The following is a 21,427-nucleotide window of genomic DNA, read 5'->3' as shown; positions in this document are numbered from 1 at the left end:
TTTTTGTTTCAGCTTAGTTCTGCTGGGCTGTACACTGTAAATGGTCTTGTAGGAAGTGGCTTATCAAAATGTTTGTCAAAGCTGACTGGGGGAAGTTTACTGGTGCTTCTGAAATTGTGTTCTCATCACGCTCGCGGGCTGTCGGATTTAATAGTACCTTGCTGAGAACCTCTTCCAGGATTAGCTAGGTAGGATTTTCCAGGAGACATTTAAACTAACAGCCTGCTCCTTGAGGATCTTATCTCTGTCTATAAAGCATCGATTTTGTGCATTATAGCCAAAAAATAACAGTGGGATACTTGCAATACCATGGACAAAAAAGAGTGGATTGTGTAGGAATCAACAGAGAAAGATCAATGTAGCCTTAGAAATATGAGAAATGGGGGGAAAAAACGGCAAAGGTTTGTAATTACCTATTTATTGAAAGTCTAAATGTTGTAAAGTGTTCTTCACCAGTTCCTGGATATTATGTTTTATGAATTAATGGATTTAAATTTCTCAGTCCTTCATTAAAGCCTGAACTCTCACGTTTTGTGGCAAGATAATGTAGAAGGCCGCCGTCAGGACAGGGTTCAGGAATGGAGGAGCTGCTGTGGATCCTACAGCTCATGGGTCCAGTGGGAATAAAGCCACAGGCTCCAGATTTCTGCACCTGGGCTTCAGATCAAGACTCCAATTAGATTTCCTAAGTGGTGAAAGGAGACATTTAGCTATCTCCATTTTTTACTTTTTCTCTGCTGTGCTGCAGAAAATCAATGCCCTGGGATCAGGTTTGCCTTATATAATAGCACTAATATGTTTAGAAGTTATGCTGCACTGCAGGTCAATTTGCAACTCATCTGAGGGTAATAGATTGAAACACTAGAATCCTCCCCCTCCCTGTGCCTGCGCAGGCACTGCTGTCAAAGATGAGATTTTTTTTTTTTGAAATCCTATTCAGGGTCTGAAGAATATGTGATTTTGTGATTTTCCAAATCTTAACTACCTGCTGTGTTTCAGATACAGAATCTAATGGTGTATGCCAAATTAACATTTGCTATTATATATTTTATGCACTCTTAAGTTGTCCAATTTGCATTGTCTGCATTCAGTTCATTTTTACTTTATCGCACACCCCTTCCTTACCCTTTGTAGATTTACCTGGCACGGGCTAGTGAGATTCCGCGTATCTGCCCAGGGTAATCGGAATACAGTGTTTACACACCAGTTGGACTTCCTAATGTAATTCCTGGGGGGCTCCAGCAGTCATTTAAACAGCTGTACTGCAGTGTTTTAAGTGCAAAGAGCTTAATGCATCAGTGCATTAAGAAATATCAAACATTTTCTATTTGTTTCATTTAGGTATTGTTGACTATTCAGATTAATGTACTGGATGAGTGTTTTTGTACTTTCACATTGGAAGAGTCTCAAGTGAAGACAGCTTCTGTGTGTGACCTAGAGCCATTATGTACTCTTTTTATGTTAAGAAACATCAAATGATTATTGGCATTTATCATTTTGTGAAATGGTAAAAGCTACGCATACACTACTTGCATAAAAATATTTTTCTCCAGTGTTAGACAGCTGATGGTCTTATAGAGAAGAATGTTGAACACTGACTAAGTTACCTGCTTTTGCCTTAAATATGTCGTCTAAATCTTTGTGCAATTTATACTATCCTATGCATCTTAAGATTTTGGGTTATTTGATTGTGCTAGATTATTTGGGCATTTATTTGTGTTGAAATATCAGAATGAATCTTTGAAAGCTGTGTGGGAAATAAACATCTGAGTGTTTTTCATGACCTTGAAGCCTTGCTGTGTAAAAACCACCCAAGATGATGGGCTGGCTTGTGACGAGTTCACAACCGAGCTCAGCCCTGTTCATTCTGCCCTTCAGCTCCATCCTTGTGTCTTTATTCACCTGAGTGAGCCTGTGGCTTGTCAGAGAAGGGTGACCTCTGTATGTCAGCCTGTCTTCCCCCTGAGCCTGCCTGGAATATGCATCGCTTTGGGTCTGTGGCAAAGATTAGAAAGACTCAAAAAAGAAAATCAAATGTAACCCACATAATGAAATCTAGCACAACTGCCTTGTCATTTTGTTTGTTGTGTTGTGTAGCCTAACGTAACTAACAGCAGGTGGTCTGTCCATGCTAGTCTGGAGTCAGGGTTCAGTGTGGCGAAACAGGCTGGCTGTGAGACTGGTGGACTAAAAGAAAAATGATTTAACATAGGACAGTCTTCTCCTGCCAAGTGCTGAATTTTGCTGCTCTTATGTGTACGGCTGTGGTTTGTGTTGCACTGTTGTCTCCCCCCACCTCCCTTCAGTGTTCTGTTTGCCCTAGCCTGACAGCTGGCTGATTAATCGGGCAGCGAAATACACGCCCTCCTCGCGTTTCTGTGCTGAACAGTCCATCGCGTCTGATTCCTGCATCAGGCCTGGATCGTTCCGCCTGTCACAGGGGGTGAAGCGGAGACTAAAAGCTCCTTCCACTAGTCCTTCAGGAGTAAAGGACGTTCCCAGCCCCCAAGGAGAGGACAGAGCGTCAGCTACAGTTGCTTGCTGCAGTCTGTAATGAATGACTCAGTCCTGTTCATCTCTGGCACAGCTCTGGGGTGCAGAGTACCTGAGGAGCTGTAAAACTGCTTCATAAATTGTCTGGCTTCATTTTCTCCAGCTCTTGCAGCAGTGAAGCAAACGTCCATTGGCCTTTTTCAGGACCTGATGAAAAATGACCTGCACAGCTGCTAATGACTTACAGCAAAAGTGTTTAAGAAAGAAAAAATGTATTGTTAAAAATCTTCTTGCATTCAAGAAGCTCAGAAAACCAGTTCTTAGCACAAATCCATTAGTATATGTGATGCATCATAAAATTGCGGAATTCAATTAGTTTGCATGATTATTTTCAGTCCTAACTCGAAAGAAAAATGCAAATAAGATGGTTCAAAGACAATGTTAAGTTAATGAACAGGAGAGATTTAAGATACACTTGGTTAAAAGGGAAACCAGTGGCTTAAACATAGATTTCTATACCATTTTCTCTTGTTGATGCTGTCCCAATGGGGAAAGTCGCCTCACAGAAATTGCACTGCAGTTCAAATGGTGTTTTTCTGTAAAACAATACTCCCATTCAGCTCCGGTTTCCTCTCACAATCCAAAGATATACTGGTAGGTTAATTGACCTCTGGGAAAACTGGCCCTGGTGTCTGTGTCTCTGTGTGTCCTTGCACCCATTGCTTGCTAAGATAAGCTCCAGCTCACCTGTGACCGAGAGTTGGATTAAGCAGTTAGAAAATGGGTGGATGAATACCCCCATTCAACTGCTGCAGGTTGTCATCACAATTCAGAGTGTGTTAATATGTATACTTTTCCTTATGAAGGCAAGTATTTCTTAATGTGGCTATTGCAATTGCGGTTTCCCAGGAAGGCTGCATTTGACCGAATTAGTGACTTTATCGTCGTGAATACTGTGCTGCTAGCATCAGTTTTCAAAGCAGTGCTGATCCTCTTCCTCTCTGGCAGGCAAGGACCATGTGTGCCGGTTCATCGGGTGTGGAAGAAATGATCGCTTCAACTACGTGGTGATGGAGCTGCAGGTATGGGAAGGAGAAGGCTTTTGGCCCACTGGGGAGATGGAGCGCGGTTCTGAAGAAGCTTCAAGTTTGTGCTGTGATGCAAAGTATTATGGGATTTAATTAGCTACCTGCACTTTTGTTAATGAGCTGTTCTCTCTTGGTTGTTGTGGGCAGTGCACTGCACAAATTTATTACTGCTGGAGGTATTTTAAGTGACAATAATGGGACCTAGGTGGCATGGTGGTGCAGTGCTGCTTTGCAGCTCCGGGGCTCTGGGTTCAATTCTAGAACTGGGGTGCTATCTGTATGGAACTTGTATGTTCCTCCAAGTGCTCCCGTTTCTCCCAAAGCCCAAAAACATGCTGGAAGATTAATTGGCTTCTAGGAAAATGAGCCCTGATGTGTGCGTGTGTTTGTGTCTGTGTGTGCCCTCCGATTGACTGGCGTCCCGTCAAGGGTGTACCCTGCTTTGCGCCCATTGCTTGCTGGGACAGGCTCCGGCTTCCCCACGACCCTGAATTGGAAAAAGCAGTTAGAAAGTGGATGGAATGTAGAACCTTAAAATGATGCATTTTGGTTTCTGTATTTTATCAAGCTCTGCCATCTTAAAACGAGTACCTTTCCATGCTATCACCATAAATATACACAAGGCCATGCTACCGGATACGAGTGTACTTGTTCTTTTGTGTTGTATGTTTGGTGAATTGTAAAGCTTAGTTTGGTGACAAAGCTTCTTATTTGCACATTCCTCTGCTGTCTGTGCTGGTTGCTGTGCTTCCTGCAGCGTTTGGATTTCTCCGTGCTGCGGGTCAGCATGTGCACGGCGCTGCGTGAGCTGAGCTGACCTGACCGCGTGTCCGCAGGCGAGACGTGACCGTAGAGCATGCGTGACGGTGATGTGTTTGGGCCACAGTCCTCCGGCATGTGTCCGTTCATCCCACAGGGCCGGAACCTGGCAGATCTGCGCCGCAGCATGACCCGGGGCACCTTCACCATCAGCACCACCCTGCGGCTGGGCCGGCAGATCCTGGAGGCCATAGAGAGCATCCACTCCGTGGGCTTCCTGCACAGAGACATCAAGCCGGTGAGTTAGGGCTAGCAGATGGCTTCTTAATTCAGGGCAGGGAGGTGAAGGACCTTTTCAATGACATTCTGAGCATTGTTTTCAGCCAGAACTGGCATTAAGAGCTGAGAATAGGAGTGGACAGTAACTGCAGCTGAACCTGATGGGTGTAATTGTTTTTTTGCTGTAAGTTAAAGTAGAAGAGTTCACAAGAGCTATAGAGATGTGTCTCTGTGTCCCATCATATGTGACAGAATGACTGTGTACTGCTCTTCTTGGCCATCATAATTAAATGAGAAAGTTTTAAAGCAAATGTTAGAAAATAAATAATTCTATCATTTGTTTATTTGCAAAAGTATGCAAGTGCTATTTTCTTTCAAACCTGACAAAGACCCATATGGAAGAAAAACAGCCCTGGGTTGCCATATCGTCATGTAAGATATCTCTATTGCATTACTTTTTATTTCTTAAAATGTTTATTCTTAAAGTGTTTGTTGTAATGCTGGGGTAAGCTTTGATAAATAAATTTGTTTAATAAATAACAATTCCTTACACTTATGTAGCGCTTTTCTGGACACTCCACTCAAAAAGCTTTAAAGGTAATGGGCACTCCCCTCCACCACCACCAGTGTGCAGCATCCACCTGGATGATGTGACGGCAGCCGTAGTGCACCACTACACTTCCCACACACCAGCTATCAGTGGAGAGAGGAGAGTGATGCAGCCAATTCAGAGATGGTGATAATTAGGAGGCCATGATTGGTAAAGGCCAATGGGAAATTTGGCCAGGATGCCGGGGTAACACCCCTACCCTTTTTGAGAAATGCCCTTGGGTTTTTAATGACCACAGAGTCAAGACCTCGATTTTAGAATTGATTAAGCTGGAAGCTAATTGTTTAGAAATTTAGTGCGGCCAAATATGTTTTATGCTCACTCAAGTTGGAGTCGCCAGTTGTGCGTCAGCTACGATTCCTGTGACCACACACAACAGAGAATGAAGAAGTGCAATCAGACTTCTCCAACCCACACGCCATCCAGCTACTCATTTTTCACATGCCACAGCCGCTATGTAACATGCCAATTGTGCTGGGGGAATTCCAGTCACAAATGACTAGAGACTTAACCCAGGCTCTAACCCGGGATTGTAGAGCTCAGACTGGGCTTATACACGTGTGCTTGCAAGACTTTGACTCCTAGTGTAGTGCTGGAACAGTGTGGAAGTGTCCACTTTATTCCCCCACTCCTGTCAATTCATATCACATGTAAACTTATAGCAGATATTTTAAACACATTGATTTTGCTGTCATTCATTTTTCAATGTTTTATATTTTAAGATGCCTTGGTTAGAGGTCATCTGTTTCGAATGGATACATGTATTGATGTGCTCTCAAACAGCAGGTCTGTTTCAGCAGGCTAGCAAAATTAGCTCTTGAGTTAATTTCATGTCACCTCAGTAACGCTCAAGGAGCGGCAGTGGCTGGGAACATTACCGGACCATTTCCTGTGCTCTCTTCCAGTCCAACTTTGCCATGGGCCGTTTCTCCAGCACCTACAGGAAATGCTACATGCTGGACTTCGGCCTTGCACGCCAGTTTACCACCGTCACCCAAGAAGTGAGACCGGTCAGTCCTTTTGCCTTATTATCTGTTTTTACAGAGCAACTCTTCTGACTCACCAGTCCTATCGAGTAAACCAACTGAGATGCGTGTGGTATCAATATCAGGCTGCCGCATGACTGTCTGCACTCAGCCTGCATGAGCTGTCTGGCGTGTAGTTCCAGGCCAGGCTTGTAGACAGGGATGTGCTTCTTTCATTTGACTTTGTAGCTGTTTCACAGTACTTAGTACTAGTCAATCCTGTTCTGTTAGCAATTATTTAATTGATTCTTATGTTTTCCCTTTCGCCATGTCCAACTATTTTGTCTCTGACTTCTTCATCCACCAGCAGGAGGATTTTTTATGTTTTTTGCTCAAAAGGATACAAGTGTGGAATACAAAGGAATCTTCTAATTAGTTTTAAAACTTTGAATCGACTATTTGAAAAGAGCAAAAGGTGGTCCCAGATTCCCTGATCTTTTCTGCTTAGAGTAAGATTGCCCAAGCTAGCTAATTATTTTATTGGATCTTGCTCTAGTTCACCGTGTTGTAGGTGGAAAAAGTGAAGAAAACCAGACTCAAAATGTAGAAATCTGAACCTATTGCATTTTTTTCCCCATGTAATGTCGACATTCAGCTAATAAATACTGATAAATGAGGGAGTCTGAGGGAAAAACGCACAGCTGGTAAAGAATTGCTTAATGCTGGAGATCTCCACCAGGAATAGAAATAGAGAGGAAGGTTTCACTCCCCTTTTCTCACTCGCATAGTAGCCCCCCTCTGTCAATGCTTCTGGTGCGTCTGTAGATTTTAAATTCAGCTTTTATACAACCATACATCCATTTTCAGTAAGTTTGGTTTCAGTGAACCAAAGCCTAACCCAAGGTAGGGAGACACAAGCAGGGACCACACACTCGGGATCGCCAGGAAGCAAGTCAATCACATGGCCGTTACACGTACACGCACATGGCAGTGTAAGCAGATGCAAGTCAGTGTGGATGTGGTATGTGGGTCGAAACTGGAGCACTTGGAAAAAATCCCATAGTCTGGGGGCAAACGTGCAAACTCCACACAGTGTGGGCTCCTCTCTCTGGAATTGAATCCTAACCCAGGAGCTCTGGGGTGGTAGCACTAACTGCCATTGCCACCATTTAAAAGAAAATAGCCTTTTAAATTATATATAAACCACTGAGTGACAATTTCTGTTAATAATTTGGGTCCTTATTGAGATTGATTTCTGCACAAGGATCTTCATCAGCCAGATTAAATAGAGGGCTCTACAACGTGATGAATTGCATAAGAGGGAAAGCACAATACTGTCTACTTCAATGCCACAATACTGTCTACTCAATGGAGGGATGAATGTTTCTGCATTTCAAATCTTCTATCAACAATGTTGCATGTATCCCCCCACCCCAACATCCCTGTTAATGACATTTTACTTGGACAGTGTGCTGAAGCTTACCGAGACCCTGCCTTTTCTGATTTCATCCCTATCTCTTAAGAACAATGACATCAGCTTGTTGCAATCCATCTCACAGCTGCTTCTCTGCCATACCTTATGAGCTTTTGCAGTTTAACTGGAATATTTTAAAACAGCATATTTTAAAAGATCACTTGAAAGGAAGAGTTAAGGAATAAGAGGATGTGATTTAAATAAGGAATCGTCCCAGAGTTTTCAGGACCATCCGTAACTATTCCGGCCATAATTGTTGTTGAGGAATAGAAAGGTATTCACTGCGAACTGGATAATGTTGAAGAATAGAAAAGCATTCACAATCTTCGGTGTGTGCACCACTAAAAATCTGGCCTGATTTTGCTCCTTGTTTTATTGTTGGTGTTTCATGAGATATTAACATGCTGTTGGCCTTTTTAGGTTACTTATACAGTTTCTTAATACCTCGTGTGGGCATTTTTAATTGAAGCATGATACACTGATTGTCTATTTTTTTATGAAATCACATGACTAGAGTTCAATATTTTGTCATCACATTCAACAAATTTCTTAACATTCAACAAACTCATTTAAATGTAAATAGCATTCATGTACCCAATAAGGAATTGAGTGAAAATATAGATTATTATGTATTAGTATATCTACAGTATATCAGGGTTATTTTCTGTGCTGCTTGGACCAGATTGTCATTCTCTGTATGAGCTGGTTCACTGAAATGAATTTTATTCAGTAACATTATCTGCCGTTTTGGACACAATTCAGAGTGAAAGTGTGCAGGAAAGTGAGTGAATGACTGTTTCTAATGTTATTTTAACAACAGGGAGAGGGCAGTGAAGACAGTTTATCGCATGTAAGACTAGGATAGTTGGAGTTCAATATCTGTGGACCAACAGTGAAACCCATTTAGCACAAACCTGAAGAAAGTCAGAAGTTTTACCATTAATTCTTTTTTAGAGGGTTTCATGGACTGTATCAAAAGGGCTTATGTTCAGGTCTTTCTCAGGACATTGCTCCTGTTAGGACAAGGTGTGTGTTTGCATTTTTTATAGTGAACTCGGAATCTAGGACTTGATATTCTGAAGGGGGCTCTGTTCCTTCACAGGTCTTCCATGTGGATGAGCTGGATTTAAGGGTCTTCTTCGAGAATGCAGTAGCTGCGGATGTTTTGCAGTCTAGAGGCCTATTGCATGTGACGTGAAGCTGTAAATCATACCTGTTAAAAAATAAAAATTTACCCAAACAGTTAATGATGTGGTTCTGGACTCTGGACTAGTAAAGCTGGATCTGGGAAACAGTGATGCTGACAGAACCAGGGGTGGTGCTGTGACTGAACTGGCTCGAGCCTTGTCTCTCTGCACTGCTGTCACTCGGCGGTTTCCTGCCCTACAGCACAATCTCAGCACGAGCCACGTTGTCTGCCCCTGTCAGCATTTAAATGTGGCTGCTCCTGCTGCAGATAGCAACGTGAAACCTGACAGTTTTGCCAGAGGAGTCCTTGTCTGCCATGTTCTGTGCAGGAGGAAAGTAATGTGACTTAGGTATAATGCTTACTAGGTATTTCAGGACAAATTAATAAGGCCCAATCAAACATAAAGCATTTATCACCACAAGAAATGTATACCTTGTTTCTTCTTTAAAAAAACAATGTGAACTTGCATAGTGGTAGATGGAAAATCTTCAATGATGCTACAGTATGTAGTTCTTTATTCTTGGTTTGCTTTTCCTGTAACAAAGGTATAGTAAAATACTTTTAAGAATATGGTTTCAGATTTGCATAACAGATTCTTACAACATTTCTATGAAAGGAGCAAATATTTAGATATTGCTAAGAATGACAGACGCTGTTTTAAGAGAGAGAGATCAGTGACCATGGAGATGACATGTCTGAGGTAAGAGAGAATGTGTCAGTCATTGGAAAAAATCAGTTTTGGACTGAGGTTCACACAGCAACTCGGATTACTAAAAAGCATTAACCCGTCAAACAGAGCTCTTTGAAGTCCCTTCACTGACTGTTTTACCATGTGAGCAGTGAAGGAATTATAGATGTATTCATGTTAAAAAAATCACACAAAGTAATTGTAAAATTCATGACTTAGGATTCTTAAAATAGAAGAAAAGGATGTACAGTAAGGGTCAGCAGTGGTGCAGTAAGAGTTAGTTTTGATTTTTCTTAGTTTCTAGAGACTTGGAACAATTTAATTGTGATCAGTCAAGTAGGAGATCTGTTTAGTTATGTTGAGATCATTGGAAACAAACATTTGAGCACACTTCTTTCCTGATCAGCACTGTTCATTTTACAGTTGTAGTTAAATTTGTAATTATCATGTAACAGATATTATAAAAATGCAAGTGTTACAGTGTATGCTATATTGACAGGGAGAGATCAGGGAAGGCAGAGACAGCTTGTGTCCAGAGGTAAGAATTTTGTTTAAGTGCAGTAGTTAAATTTGTAATTATCATGTAACAGATATTATAAAAATGCAAGTGTTACAGTGTATGCTATATTGACAGGGAGAGATCAGGGAAGGCAGAGACAGCTTGTGTCCAGAGGTAAGAATTTTGTTTAAGTGCAGTCTAGCAGAGCTCCTCATTGATTTTATATATAGTGGGTTGGATAAATGACATGGTGAGGTTTGATTATTTTGTGTGCATTGGTACATCCGTTTTTTTTTTAATTGACACATTAAAAATGTTGACATGATAAATGCAACAGCCTCTTGAATGGACCTTAATCGGTAATTAATACATCTATCGAGAAGTGCAGAGTTTAGAATTGGAGAGGAGTGGGGTTTACAGCAACTTACTTAATAAAGGAACTTCCTTTATTGTTCCAGATTTGGGAAATTTGCTTTACAGGCAGTAGAAAACATAGCACAATACATGTGTACAATACGTAATACATTTAACACAACATGAACTTGTTAACAAATAAGAAATTTTAAAGCATAACAACAGCAAGCAACAAACTGTTAAATTCATTTTGAGATTTTTCCAGTTCATTTGAAATCTAGGAATGTGGCCTGGCTATTATAAAAATGTACAATATTTCTCAGGCTTATTTGGACGTCCCTGGAAATCAATTCAGGTCCAAGAAGAATTTCCAATAGAAAGCTCAACTAGAGATAGGCAGTAATTAGTCTTAAACTGCAGAGGCATATTTGGAGGCCTAACACATCATTTGTGTCCAATGAAGCAGACCTCCTACATCTTGCACTGCAGTCTATCGGAAGAAAATCACATTTGAAACATAGTAACAGGGTGTATTCATACAAGATATGCATTATTAAACAATTAATTTTACAATTAGCATGCAATGTTTTTCTTTGAGAATAGGTAGCGTAAGTGGGGGTTAGACATGCAGGTTAATGGATGGGTGTGGTGTTCAAGGGAAAGTGCAATCTCCTGTCTCCAAGGAGCAGAGTCTGACCAGTTCTGTTCTTCTGCGCACGTTGGGGAGGGAATGCAGAATGAGCTGTTTCTCTGGGGAAATCCTATGTGAGGAGCACCTGTACAGTAGTAGGTGGTGTAAAGATTGTGTATTTGAACATCTCTGTCAGATCTGGTTGGTTTTAGAGTAATGCTGCCAAAATTGCATGAATTGTAGAAGAAAGTGGTTGGAGGTTTATGTAACTTAAGAACACTGGTTTGTATTCTGATTATCTCAGCCTTAAAATCCTCTCTCAAGTTAAGTGGTTTTCTTCTGGTTTAAGTGACCATTGTTATTTTTGTCTGTCTACATTACCTATGAGTAACATGTCATTGAACAATTATAAGAGGGGCATTATTCATGCTTTTAACAATCGGAGATGAGCAATTTGATAGTTTCAGTGGAAGCAGCATTCTGAGATGGCGCTTGAGGTTTAGAGCCAACGTGCTGTTTACTTAGTATTTTATTTGCTCACAACTCTATGCATATTCAGAACCTGCACTGTGATATGTGAAACAGGAGTAATAATAAATCAGCTTTTCCCGAGTGCAGTGTTAGTGTTTGAATAGTGGGGGCTGGCTGCCTGGATTGGATAGCGCTTTGCTGCAGTGCCGATGTAGAGCTCCAAATGGAATGTCTTTTGCTCTGGATAACACAGGAGCATGATGGCCAGATTTCAGTGTCTTCCTCTCGCGGTTTTGCCGTCAAATGCATAATTCTCCTGACTCTGCTCCTCGGGGGAATTTACATGAATAGAAACAGGCATAAAAGTCAGTATGTTTTCAGACAGAAAAAGGCTCTGCCCACGTTCTGTTAATAATGAAATATTTTCACTGGAGACTCATGGGCTTTCAATTGCACTTTCTGCTTACAGAATTTGTTCATAACTTGTGAAAGGTTTGCTATTTCTGCTGTAGAGGGTTCACTATGCTCACAGCCCTTTCTAATTCTTAGAAGATGCAACAAAATTGGAAATGTTTGTCAGATAATAAGGAAATTTATTATTCAAACAGATTGCAGTTGAAATCTAGCACCCAAACCCGTGTTCGGCCTAATGTAAAAAAAAACATTTACACTTGTCTTTGATGTACTTACAAAAATCTGTAAAAATTAATCCAAGCCTAAGATGTCATTAGGCTTGGACTCTAGGAACAAAATAGCTAGGAATGTCTCTAGTGTATTTTTATCCAGTAGGTTTAAGCATGCAAATCCCTGGGCAGTAGCAAGCACATTTCCCCAGGGGCACTGTTTGCACACAATAGCAAACTGCTCTGAAGTTAACCCTGGGGGTTTCCAGAGGTTTGTTCTTCCTTCCCAGCTGTGACAAATGTTCCCATTGACCTTAGACTCGGCAAATCAACAGTCGTACAGTGTAATTGCCTCATCAGCTTGATGTCATGGCTTTTTCAATATGGTGCCGTTTAACCTGTTAGCAATGGAGGATGATGAAAATCTTTATATGTTTTGCCTCTGCCTCAGTAATGGCAGATTTTACCTCCTATATACAAACTAGATAGCTACCATATTTCTGCAAAATGAATTACCATGTCCTTCTTGAAGAAAAAAGGAAGCAAGTTCTCTGGTAAACATCTAAGGATGTGAACCTCCTTGGAATAAAAGTGGCCTATCAAAATAACAATCCTAATCAAGTCCTAGTCACGAGGAATCATACATAATCTGCTGAAGATGCGTCAGTATGCATGATTTTTTCTTGGTTTTGCTAGGACACCCTGTTATTGACGAATCACGTGCTGAAAAACAAGGGCTTTATGTTGGCCTCGCCTGATGGGTTCTGGATAGAGGGATGTTGATAGACTGGCTCTTTGTCTTGCAGCCTCGGCCTGTGGCAGGGTTCAGAGGAACAGTGCGGTACGCCTCCGTCAATGCGCACAAGAATAAGGTATGTAGTGGCCCTTGTGTTCCCGTTTTCAGTGAATTTCTGCCTACACTCCTGATGCCAAGGACTAAACTGCTTAAAAATCCAGTGTTGACATCTTTGAAAATCTCATTAAAAAAACCCCAAGACATTTTCACTTAGTTTTGCTGGGAAGTTGGATGTCAATGTGGAAATGCTTTTCTGAAGTCTCATTATTTTAGTAACATGACTGGTTATGATGAAATTGTCTGATTGCTCTAAATTACTTTGTGATTATTAGACTATAATCTGGAAAACTAAACACTGCGTATGCTGCATATGATACAAAATGCATATAGGACCCATACAATGTAGAAAAGAGCCGGAAGACTCCGTTTAGGGCTCTCAATATCTGTTATGAGTTTACAGTACATTGAAGGATCTTAGGAGCTTTTTTCAGTCTAAGTAGAACATGACTTCTCACCTTGAATAAGATTTTCCATATGTTAAAAGGAAATAAACAAGAGGGAGTGATATTATTTGAAATTGTGCACAGAACTGTAGGACAAAACCAGAAACATACTTGAGGTCAGTAAGTTACCAGTTTTTTTGCAAAAAAACAGCCAACTCCATCAAGTTTGCTGATGAAACCACAGTTGTAGGTCTGATCACAGACAATAATGAGAGGGCCTACAGGGAGGATGTCAATCTCATTACAATGTGGTGTGAAGACAACAACCTCACCCTCAATGTCAGCAAAACCAAGGAGCTGATAGTTGATTTCAGAGAACTGCAAAACGCTTATACATCAATGGGACTGAAGTGGAAAGGGTCAGTAACTTCAAATTCCTTGGTGTCCATATCACCGAGGATTTTACATGGTCTCTCAATGCCACTTGTCTGATTAAGAAAGTGCAGCAGTGCCTGTACTTCCTAAGACGGTTAAAAAAGGCTAAGATATCTCCCCAGATCCTCACTTACCTTTACTTATGCACTACAGAAAGCATACTGACAGGTTGCATCATAGTGTGGTATGGCAACTGCAGTATTGCTGACCGCAAAGCCCAACAGCGGGTGGTGAAAGCTGCCCAGTCCATCACTGGGGTTGCTCTCTTATCCATCCAGGACATTTATGACAGACGGTGCTTGAGAAAAGCTTTAAGCATCATCAAAGACCCCACATACCCCAGCTACAGACTGTTTGACCCTCTACCATCTGGAAAACGGTACCGGAGCATTTGTGCCCGGACTACCAGACTCAGAGACAGTTTTTAGCCCCGCACTATCAAACGATTAAACTGCCAGCAGCCTCTCACCTATGATCTGAACCCTTATGGTGTCTTCTCTATCAAAATTCAAATGCACATTGAAATCTACTTCTGCCTCACATGTCGAGACGTCCACTCCGTATCATTTTGTATCCTTTATTTCATTCTGTTGAGCTATGATTTTGCACAACTGTTGTTTTGCACATTGCCTGTTGTCTCCGTCTTTCTTTTCTTTCACAATTGTACTGTTGTTTTTTGTGCTATCTACCATCAGAGAGCTAGCTAAACAGCATTTCGTTATACCATATACCAGTATATAAATATAATAACTATGAACTTGAAAATAAAATTGATAGATTACTAAGATACTAAACTTAATTGCATAATAGGGAGACATAATGGGCTGAATGGTGTCTTAACATTTATTTTTCTTATGTATTTGTGTTTTATTCTTTACTCTATAGCGTGCATAAGTTTATGATTTGAATAGAGATTTACATGGGTCCTTTTGAATTTCCTACACTGACAGGCTGAAGAAATTGAAACCTTTTAGTCTTCAGTTGAGAAGACTGAGAGGACCTGATACAGGTTTCTTCAGAATGAACAGTAAACACAAAGGAGCAGACATAAGTAGATGCTGTCCATTTAACTCTTAAATTTAAAATCATGTCTTTACACAAGGGCTGTGGAGGTCAGGAATATGCTGCCCAGCTATGTTGTTGAAGCTGATATCCTGGCATCTTTAAAGCTACTACCTGCCAAACTGGCTACATGAACAGAATGGGCTTTTCTCTTATGTTTTATGTTCATCTTACATCATTCGGTCATGAAGTGTGTAGGCATATTCACCAACACAATCTTCTAAAACCAGGTGGATTCTAGGATCCTTTAAGACTCCATTCGCGAAACAATAGCTATCGAACTGTAACCTTTTTCCTTTCTTCTGTGATGCTCCAGAGGAAATGGTGAAGGCTGTGCTGTACTGAGCATACATTTCCTGTGTCCTATGTACCTGTAGGAGATGGGGCGCCATGATGACCTCTGGTCCCTCTTCTACATGCTGGTGGAATTTATGATTGGTCAGTTACCCTGGAGGAAGATCAAAGATAAGGTTTGATCATTTTGTGTTCTATCAATTTAAAAGCACCAGTCTGGTAAAAAGTGAATTACTAGAAACGCATCATAAAAGGGTTTAAGCGGACATCTTGTGTTTTGAAAGCATGAATGTACAAGAACAAGTGCAGTTAGGCCTGGAAATAGGAAGCACTTACATATTCTAAAGCTGTGTTCCCTGTGGAGTGACTTTGCTTATTTGTAACTGTCGTGATGTTCTTAATTGCTTATGCTGGTATTTACTGATGCCATGTTCCTACTGTCCCTTACAGGAGCAGGTGGGGAAGCTGAAAGAAACCTATGACCACAGGCTTATGCTGAAGCATCTTCCTCCAGAGTTCAGCATCTTCCTCGATCACATCTGCAGCCTGGACTACTTCACCAAACCTGATTACCAGGTGGGTCCTCAAGACCTTTGTAGGTTAGAATTCCATGTGTGCTGTGGTTTTTTTTTAAAGTACTGTAAAGTATATCTATGCATCTGTCTGCTCATCTAATTATCACAAATTACTAAATTAATTTGCTTACACTTGTATCCAATGAAACTTACATTTGCATCCAATCATGGGCATTTTACTAGAGCAAATTAAATGAAGCTCAAGGATACAACAGTGTCCCACCTGGGATATGAACCCACAGCCTGCTAATTATGAGCCCAGAACCCTAACCATTTCTCCACATTACTGCCTGTCTGTCTACCTACATTCCTATGCTTTTGTATACTCTACTGATGATGCGCCCTGTTTGTGTGTCAGTGCTGGGTAATGCATGCCTAATGGCTGTTCTCTGTCTCTGCAGCTGCTGATGTCGGTGTTTGAGAACAGCATGAGGACCTTTGGTGTGGTGGAGAATGACCCCTATGACTGGGAGAGGACTGGCTTGGATGGCACACTGACGATTGCCACCACATCTAACACACCTCAGCAGCACACCCGTCTCACTCCTGCACAGCTGGGGTATGTACCAGTCGCTTCCCAGACTGACAGCAGCTGGAAGGATAGAGGAATTTCTACAGGTTCCTCATGATCTGTGTTGTAAAGGTATTTGAAGGGGCATAATTTGTCTCTTGCCTCCATACAATTGCACTTCATGAAACTAGTATTCCACTGTGCTAGTCCTGTCTTTGACACTGCTGTAGTAATGGAGACGGATTTGTAGAAGCAGCCTTTCCTCAGCTGGCATCTGAAGACATCAGTACTCAGGGGGGCTGCTGGCAAGTGAAACTGAAATCATTACAGTGAATTGAAGATTTGAAAGAATTGTATCTCCCCTTTGTGATTCATTTAGCAGGGGTGGTGTGTTAGAAGACATACCATGTGCATTTGAGTAATATTCTGAGCTCTCCAGCATTATGTTCACACAATATAATCAAACAATTGTCATATGCATTTGATTACATGTTTAATTTTGTTTTGCCAGACACTATATTAAAAGAAGCATAACAAATACCAATCACATTTGAAACTAATAGGCAGTGCAGTCAGCATGATAAATCCTGTGCTGTTAGTGACCACCAGCAAGCCGCATTGTTATCAGATTAACTTGATAACTCAGAGGAAGTGAAACTCACACCTGTAAGAGGGCTTCACTAAGAAGTTGTCTTATTCATCTTTCCTTGAGCTTTTCAGTGTGGAATTAATCTGTCTTTGTTCCTTGGTAACCAGCTCCTATATTTTTTGCTTGCTGTCTGCTTTCCACTGATGAAATATTTAATGTTTGTAATATAAAGAATCAGTGTCACTGTAGAAAACCATGAAGTTCAGTCATTCCAAAAACTTAGATTTGTTTAAGGTGGTGTAAGGAAAAAAAGGAAGATCTACTGTGTGATACATTGGTATATCCACTTGTGGCAACTGAATGTTCATATATTTTGTAAGGATATTACTGCCATTTTACTTCATAACAGATGTTAAAACATCTTTATTTTCAAAGGTTTCAGAAAGCATATGGAAGAGTTAGTTTTTCTTTGCATTTGAGAACCTGTTACATGCATCGTACTCTAGGTGCAGTACACAGTTAACATCTCCTTTACAGAACTAATATATATGGATATTTATCTTCTCTAAATGCTGATTCTGACTAGTTTTCACTTGATATTTCTGTGCGCTGTGAATTGAGTACTAAATTAAAAGAATGGTGTTTTTTACAAACATCCTACACGCTGTGCATATGCTTTGAAATAGAAACTTGTCACCCACCAACAAAACCTTGCTGTCTGGTATATAAAAGAAACATTTGAAAAATTATGCTGTTGTAAAACAATAATTATTTGATCATGGGGAGAGCTGTTCTGAACTGTTACTGATAATTTTGTCTCATTCATAAAAGAACTCAAGCACCTAAATTATTAATGGGAGTTTGTTAAATGAATTACCATAAATAATGCAAAACAGGTAATTTTTTCAACTAATCAATCTTTTTTTTTTCCTCTTCTGTGTTTCTGTGATACATGGCAATGAGGACTTAATATTAAAGTTTAGACTTGCATTAAAGAATCCTCTTTCTTGACGAGCTACCTCTGGAGTTCTTCAAGAAATTTCCTCTCATACGTTTCGGAAAGTGTTCTGTGGAAGAGCTGGTAGAGAAAACAACACTGGTGTCACTCAAGTACAACTAGGCTCTACAGCAAACAGAATTCTCTCTCTATTAACACTGTTACATACACAACTGTCTACCTACCCTGGTGTTTAAAGAAGGTGGTGTTGAATAACGCTGTGTTACTGTGGTTTCCTGCAGCATGGCCAACGCTTCTCTGATGCCGGGAGACCTCATGAAAGAGAACACCGATGAGGTGCTACAGGACGAGCAACTGAGTGACGGGGAGAATGGTCTGGACAAGGCCCTGCCCGGCTCGCCAGGGCTGCCGCGCCGCCCACAGGAGCCTGACGTCTGGGAGGAGCTGGACCGGAACCGCAACCGGGTGAAAACAGCGGGGTGGAAGGTGAGTCTGGCCCCTCTGTCGCTCCAGGGCAGCCAGGTTCTGCACTCCAAGCGTGCAGAAGGGGGTCTAGCACTCTCTGGGCCTAATATGAGGAGAACGCCACCTTGGAGACAAGTTACTCAAACAGGTGGCTGCACACGGACCAGAACAGGTGCATTAAGTCGTTATTGACATTTCTTGATTTCACTGAAATCATGCAAGTGAGTAAATTTCCTTTAGTTTCAATGTTCACAGCACTAATAAGCACAAAAATGGACTAACACTTAATGTGACTCTTTTTAGTGCCTCTCTTTAATTGTCTTGTACAGATAAGGACAGTAACCTGGATTGCTTGTCTTGCTCAGCGAGTCTAAGAACAGATCAATATTCTGACACACCTTGGTTGTTTTGCTCTGATCAGGTCGAGACTGAGGAGGAAAACAGTCAGAACCAGGGGAACCACAGCCCATATGCCGGGCCCAGCCTAGGGTCTCCTGTCAGGGTGCGCTCGGAGACGGCCCAGTCGGACCCACCCCTGCTGAGGAAGCTGCGGTCCATCCACAGCTTCGAGCTGGAGAGGAGGCTGACCCTGGAGCCCAAACCCAACACGGAGCGCTTCCTCGAAGCCTGGTGTGTGTCACACAGTACCTCACTGTACCGAGTCCAGATTAGACCCGGCTTGCTGCTCTTGGCAGAACCACCAGATGCTAAATATGTTCTTTTTCCATTTCAGTGGAATTTAGCTTTTAAAGTTCTGTTCTGTTCTGTTCTCTTGTTTAGTTGGTCTTCTCACTTGTCCTCTGCCCCTCCCTCTCCTTCCACAGCTCTGGAAAGCAGCAGGGAGGCCTGGCCCAGGACAAGGAGGGAAACCCAGCTGTTATGGGCAGCGCAGGGCGTGTTGAGCGGGTGTGGCACTATGATGAGGAGTTCCTGCCAGGTGGGTCCAAACCGGGCTCCCCAGGTTCCCCGGAGCAGGGCGAGGGAGCAGCCAGCAGCGGCTTTGTGGCCGTGAACTTAAGCTCTGGGCAGCAGGATGTGGACTCGCGGGAATGGGTCGTGGTGGACCGTGAGCAGGACCTGCTGGATTTCCGGGCTGGCATTGGGGGGCCAGGAGCCAAAGCCACCAGCAGCCCTTCAGAAGAAGACCCCGAGGTTCTGCAGCTGGTCGAGGAGATGCCCAGCCAAGAGCGGCTCAGCACCAGCCCCCCCGTTGCCCAGAGGGTCAGCGCTGGGCCTGAGCCGGGCCTCAAAGTGGAACGGCTAGAACTCGGCGTGGGCCAGCCTGCGCTCCTGCCGGCTGCCACCCCCACCAGTCCAGCGGAGGCCCTGGCAGAGGGTGTCCTCACGCAGGTATGTGCACGTTGGAGTTCCTGAAACTTCGGGGTGAAAATGAAACGAGGTGCTTGCGCTGAGTGGAGATTGACTTGTGTGGTCCAGACGTTGCTTCTGCACACTTGTGGGGTGATGTCAGTGAGAGTGCTGGGATCTCCTGCCCGTGGCGTTCACTCTCCTGTGAGATGCTGTGTGTGCAGCCTGTCAAAAGATAGGCGTTTCAATGGGTTAGTGAGCGTGATGAGCTTGCTTGATCTTATTCTGCCCATGTGGTACATGTATTGTCGATTAGGAACAACTAGTAATTCCAATTTATTATTGGTTATAGAGGGGAAGAATTCGAGTGAAACTGTTATTCCTGTTTTACAGGATGCAGGGGGGGAGTGTAGATCCAGGGCTTTAGTTTTGCAAGAACTCGGTTAGAATTTTCTTGTAGCCATCTTCTACCATGACAATTTTCAGGCTTTTCAGAAACTTTGCTCTCACCTCAACTAAAGCATCATTTCCTTTTAATTCTTAAGTAAGTTGGAATATTGGGGTACATGCATCCAGGTGTGAAGGAGAGCTTTATATGGAAGAACACGATGGGCAGCACAGTGGTGTAGTGGGTAGCATTGCTGTCTCTCAGTGCTGGGGCCCTGGATTCAATTCCAGGGCTATGATCTGTGTAGAGTTTGTTTTCCCTGTGGTCTTGTAGGTGTCTTCCGGGTGCTCCATTTTTTTTCCCTCAGTCCAGATTAATGTGTAGGTTAATTGGCTTCTGGAAAAATTGGCCTTGGTGTGAGTGTGTGTGTTTATGTCAGTGCATACCCTGCAATGAACCTGCACCCCATCCAGGGTGCATCCTGCCTTGCTCTCATTGTTCGCCAGGGATAGGCTCCAGACCTGCCCTGCAACCCTGAAAGCATTTCGTACTGTATATGGATAGGAGAATACAATGAATATCAGCATTTCAACACTTGCTGTGTTTGCAATTGTGTAACTCTACTGCAGTCCTTTGTGTGAGAGTTTGGGACTCAAAGCAGCAGTTTACTAGAACTCACCTGTACACCTGTAATAGAGTTGGATACATGAAAACAGGTGCTGATGAATAGGGTTTGTTGCAGGTTGTATTTCAAGGCACATAGTTCCTTTTGTAAATTCATGTTTATGAAGGCCATTATCCAGGGCCTTTCCAACACAGGAGGTTGGTGGCTTCATAATGGTCTGAAAGGTTCTTGCCTTAGTGTACTGGATGCTTATAGACAGATACCTGAAAGAAGACCTGGGCATGTAATATAGATTGTGAATTTGTGCAGGTTGCTGTCCTATCCATTCAATTGACTCTTTCTTGGAGACACTTGAGTTTGTGATTCAAAGGGTTTCAGCCCTTGTTTTATCGGTGGAAGTTCAGTACAGCATTCTTTTTCAATATGTCTCTGTCTCTGGATGAAGGGAAGAACTGGTGATGAATGAAAAATTAACTCTTAGTTTTGTGAAGCAGACTGTATTTTTATTGTGTATTTATACTCTATGCAGTAGCCTATTGCTTGTCCAATGAGTATTTAATCGTAGCTTTGATTGAAATTCCTAAAGCATGTAAAGCTGTCTTTAATACATCTTTAATTTTGCCCTTGAGCATAACAGAATGTACCAGCGCTCTTTTCGTCAGCGTAGAGAGGCTACCCCTCATTCCTTACAAAATGGAAGTGAAGAGCTCAAGTGAACATTTCTAGTCATATTGGTTGTAGAATCACCATTACTGATTTCTCTATTTTCTTATTGATTGTCCTGGTTTTGGATGACTAAGTACATCACTTAAAAACAGTTCAACTTGAAAACAAGTGTGACAATTGCAGAGGACA

General features: G+C 42.0%; 1 protein-coding gene and 1 long non-coding RNA gene across 5 annotated transcripts in view; both read left to right on the top strand.

Annotated features, from left to right (window-relative positions):
• LOC148653566 (uncharacterized) overlaps positions 1-21,427 on the top strand; it is a 154,290-nt gene that overhangs the window by 119,742 nt on the left and 13,121 nt on the right. The gene's annotated exons all lie outside the window — the stretch shown is intronic.
• Positions 1-21,427, top strand: part of LOC148653565 (tau-tubulin kinase 2-like) — a 57,309-nt gene that overhangs the window by 22,761 nt on the left and 13,121 nt on the right. For 2 of the 4 annotated variants that reach the window (XM_088648749.1, XM_088648750.1), the window contains exons 4-16: positions 3,502-3,575; positions 4,498-4,638; positions 6,135-6,239; positions 8,489-8,518; positions 9,522-9,557; positions 10,045-10,083; positions 12,930-12,995; positions 15,237-15,329; positions 15,604-15,729; positions 16,130-16,287; positions 18,068-18,272; positions 18,673-18,881; positions 19,076-19,601. In XM_088648749.1, coding sequence (XP_088504875.1) covers positions 3,502-3,575; positions 4,498-4,638; positions 6,135-6,239; positions 8,489-8,518; positions 9,522-9,557; positions 10,045-10,083; positions 12,930-12,995; positions 15,237-15,329; positions 15,604-15,729; positions 16,130-16,287; positions 18,068-18,272; positions 18,673-18,881; positions 19,076-19,601 — 1,808 coding nt within the window. Of the gene's footprint in view, positions 1-3,501; positions 3,576-4,497; positions 4,639-6,134; positions 6,240-8,488; positions 8,519-9,521; positions 9,558-10,044; positions 10,084-10,119; positions 10,219-12,929; positions 12,996-15,236; positions 15,330-15,603; positions 15,730-16,129; positions 16,288-18,067; positions 18,273-18,672; positions 18,882-19,075; positions 19,602-21,427 lie in introns of those variants that run through there. The other 2 variants (XM_088648751.1, XM_088648752.1) reach the window with 2 other exon arrangements.

This window comes from Lepisosteus platostomus, chromosome 10 (assembly GCF_059453375.1).
Source record: "Lepisosteus platostomus isolate fLepPlt1 chromosome 10, fLepPlt1.hap1, whole genome shotgun sequence".
Classification (NCBI taxonomy): Eukaryota; Metazoa; Chordata; class Actinopteri; order Semionotiformes; family Lepisosteidae; genus Lepisosteus; species Lepisosteus platostomus.
Note: the sequence above shows the minus strand (reverse complement) of the source record. Positions and strands in the feature narration are given on the sequence as shown.